Consider the following 3,900-nt stretch of genomic DNA (forward strand, 5'->3'; position numbering starts at 1 on the left):
AAAGTAACATGTGGCACCCTCACCTTTGTATCAGTCACTAGTTTTTGCCACCAATTTAACCCTCAAATGGCAGATTCAGGCCAATTCTCAAGCTATGATTTTCAGAACAGCAGCATGATACCATGAATTCGTCATTTCCGTATATTCATCGGGTATCTCAAGTCAAACCCTTTCGGACTTGAAATGAATTGAAACTGCTGTTGATGATATTAAATTCATCAAATCCCACGCCAAGTTGGGTTGCAGAAGGTGAGACCTTCCGATGAGAATGTAAGAGAGTATTATGCCAACGCACTATAAAAACTACCACAATTAAACAAAAAAAAAATACCAACCATAGAAACATAGAAAGAACACTATAAGATTTTAGTTTATCTCATTTTCCTGCGTCAGAACTTTGGCCCATAAGACCCGCCTGTATGACATTATCATAGAGAAGATTGAATTGCCAATATCAGAACAAAACAAACATCAAGATTCCGAGCGCCCCAGGAGAAAAGAAAAGAAGCTTGGTTATTCACAAACAAATACAACCACCATCACCGATTATCACAGGAATTCACAATTTGGTCTCCAAGTATACAAAAATTCCTGAAAAAATGAAACCCAAAGCACAAAAGGAGGAAGTTCTTTTATTTGATACATTCTTTGTTGAACCCACCAACAAATAGAGACAGAGAGGGAGAGAGAGAAATGGGAGGTTTACCTAAAGTAAGTATCACGGGGGCTTGGAGTCCTGATGTTCTTCTTCTTCTTCCTTATTCCATTATGCTTTTAGGGTTGTCGAGAGCGTCGGATGGAGGATATGATTCGGGAGTAGCCGAGGCGGATACGCGGGTAAGCCCTGGCCGTGTGGTGAATGGCCTCTCGGAGGAAGATCTCGACAGTCTCGACGAAGAGGCTGAGGCTGCGCATGGGAGGCACGTACAGCGTCAGCGGCGCCGCCGAGAAGGCGATCGCGAATAGAAGCTGCAGCATCGCCCCTCCCTTCTTCCCCCCCTTCCTTCTTCTTCTTCTTCGTCTTCTGCTAGACGATAAAAGGTTTCTCCTGGATAATTTAGAGAAAGAAAGTCGAGATTTCTCTTCTTCTGAGAGAGACAGAGAGAGAGAGAGAGAAGAAGACTTCTGGTGCCTGCGGGCGAACTGGAAGATGTGTTTTCTCGGAGAACAGGATTTTTTTCTTTCTTCTTCCAGAGAGGAGAGAGAGAAAGAAAGAAGAGATTAATTCTTTTGAAGTTTGGAGGTTGACTGGTAGATTTGGGGTCCAGATATAAATGACGAAGATATTCTTTAAAAACTCATCTTCGCTCTTTCGACCATTTCATATTTGAAAGTAAATTAAGAAATCTTTTTCAGTATTAATTTTCTACTAAATTTCACAAGAGCATCACTTAAAAAATTTCGTCACCTAACAAATTATCGCTCAATTTTTAAAAATTACAAAAAAATATTGAAGTTTTTAAAAAATTTCACAAATATCATCTAAAATGACAGAAATACCTATTTTAGAGACAAAAATGTCTTTCCTCGACCGAAACAGTAGTAGTTCTTTACGAGGCAATACTTATAAGGCGGCTTGGAGAATTTCTCTCAAACATTGAATGTATATTTGTTCATTTCAAAAAATGGAATGGTGAATTGTTATTGCTCAAATGTTGGGTGTCTTTCTATAGTTTTCTACTATAGGGATTTAGAGGGAAAGTTGTTTTTCATGGTGAAGCAACAGATATCCAAGTTTGCAACACTTTTAATTCTAAAAAAAAAAATTCCATAAAGAATATGAGCCTACAACAGATGAAGAACACTAAAAAAAGACCACACCAAGTTAACATTTTTAATTTTTTTTTTTTTGGTATAAATGACTTCTTCAACAAGTTACAATTGGGTTCTTATTCATTAGATTTTCTTTTTAAATTGGCAAAGCTTATGAACGGGCTCATAATGTGCTTGCATTATGTCACACCAACAGCTGGTCAGCAAGTATTAACGAGAAAATGCGAAGCGTGTCAAGTTTAAGACCCCAAGTTGAATCTCAACTAACTCCTTCCTTAGCGCTTATTCGTAAGACATCATTAAATGCTGTTTTAGAGGTAAAACGTCGTTTGCTTCAGATATGGCATTTGTTTACACACGTTTGAATGACGGTTAAAACTGCGTTTATGAAAAACCCAATTTTGACAAAACAACGTTTTCGACATGGCACACCCCCATCTTTTTCAGATAAAGCTTCTTTTTGTCTTGTCAAACAAGCACAAAACCATGTTTCAATAATGATTAAAAAAGCCATGTCTTCACAAAACTTGGTTTTCACAAAATGTTATCTTTTGAGGTTAGAGTTCTTTCTAGATTGCAAGTCTTGGTGATGGTTCACTGCGTGGTTGGGACTTGGAAGTACTTCACAGTCTACTGTATAAGACCAAGTTTATGTTACACTAATATGAGTGAGAGCCTAGGACAACCATATGCGCTACACAGATCAAAAAAACAAGCCGTGTACAAAAAAACTGAATGCAATTGAAAGAAACTTGGTCACCACATCGAAAGATACAAACTAAGTTCATGTGGTGCAGTCCGGATCAGGATGATATGTCAGGTACCCATTGTTCTCATCATGCACAAAGAATAACAAGTAGCCATCATCCTCTTCACTGGTAATGCCACGCTGCTCTGGAACAAATACTGCTAGTCTGCTTTTGAGCCAAACCTTCCGGGCCCCAAGTCGTGGATACCTTGAACAACTCCTCCCACCTTAATTCTTGTTTTCTCACTATCAGGTGAAGAATGGAGATCAAACTTAACAATCCCCTTCACCTTTGTCACTTCATCGATTATAGTTTCATACGCAAATATCTGTTTTATGCAATGTCAACAGAACATAAGTGCGTATTTCATTTACTGTAATGGATAGAGAGAGAAAACAGAGAGGGGGAGAGGTTAGTGTAGCCTCTTGTATGATAAAAGGAAATGACAAATTGTAGGAGTGTCTTTTATATTTTTACACGTATGTATAAATCATAGTATGAGAACCAGTGACTAACAGAAGCAGGTGGTGCATCTGATTATCAATGAAAAACTAACATATTTCTTTACATTGAATTGTAATAGGATGGTCTTACAAGCTGAAGTTTTTAGAGAAACGTCAGAAATATCATGGATGTGACATTAAAAATCAGAACCTATGCCTCTGTTTTGAATACATGGTAGCACGTAATATGGTATATGCATTCTGCCCGAAGTAATTTTCATTGATACAAGGGAAGTCAAAGCTGATCCAGATAATTTCTTCTGTGAAGCCTCCCCTGTTTTTAAGTCAAATCGCATCTCATACCTGACCATATGAAGAAAAGCTACTGATGAATCCAGGTCATGGCGTAAAAAAATTAACAAAAGGAAATCATCATACAGCTCATTTTTAAAGTCTCCAAGAGTAACTGGATTGGATCCTCTCAATATCTCCAGGTCTGGATTTTCTAGGTGGTATGTGATTAGGATGACCTCGTCACCCTCTTCTCACGCATTGGTTGGAATGAAGTTTTCATGTTAGAAATTAAACACTACTTTACAGGCTTTTGTGTATGAAAATTCCCCAGCTGTCTGATGCAAATGGAACCTCTCTCAACGCAAGAGTCAAATTAACACCATTGTTTCAGCACATAAGATTTCACTATCAAGCATCTACCATAGTGAATGATCTAGTAACATGAAAAATATAATTAGTTAATTAACTTAAAGTAAGGAATAACAATAAAATATACATAAGAAAAAAACACGAACATTGTAAAGGAATAACCTGCCTACCTACCTGTAGCTGGTTTCACCTATCACTAAGCAGTGAATGTTCAGACCATCATTCATCCACCTGTACCCAGGGATGGGAACTGAACCAAGTCGCTTGTATCT

At 37.9% G+C, this 3,900-nt stretch overlaps 1 protein-coding gene across 1 annotated transcript; it reads right to left on the reverse strand.

Annotated features, from left to right (window-relative positions):
- Positions 1 to 494: 494 nt before the first annotated feature.
- Positions 495 to 1,230, reverse strand: LOC116256373 (uncharacterized). Its single transcript, XM_031632729.2, has one exon. It carries the CDS (start codon positions 976 to 978, stop codon positions 775 to 777), a length of 204 nt encoding a protein of 67 aa, XP_031488589.1. The 5' UTR covers positions 979 to 1,230; the 3' UTR covers positions 495 to 774.
- Between the last annotated feature and the right edge of the window lie 2,670 nt (positions 1,231 to 3,900).

This window comes from Nymphaea colorata, chromosome 6 (assembly GCF_008831285.2).
Source record: "Nymphaea colorata isolate Beijing-Zhang1983 chromosome 6, ASM883128v2, whole genome shotgun sequence".
NCBI classification, from domain to species: domain Eukaryota; kingdom Viridiplantae; phylum Streptophyta; class Magnoliopsida; order Nymphaeales; family Nymphaeaceae; genus Nymphaea; species Nymphaea colorata.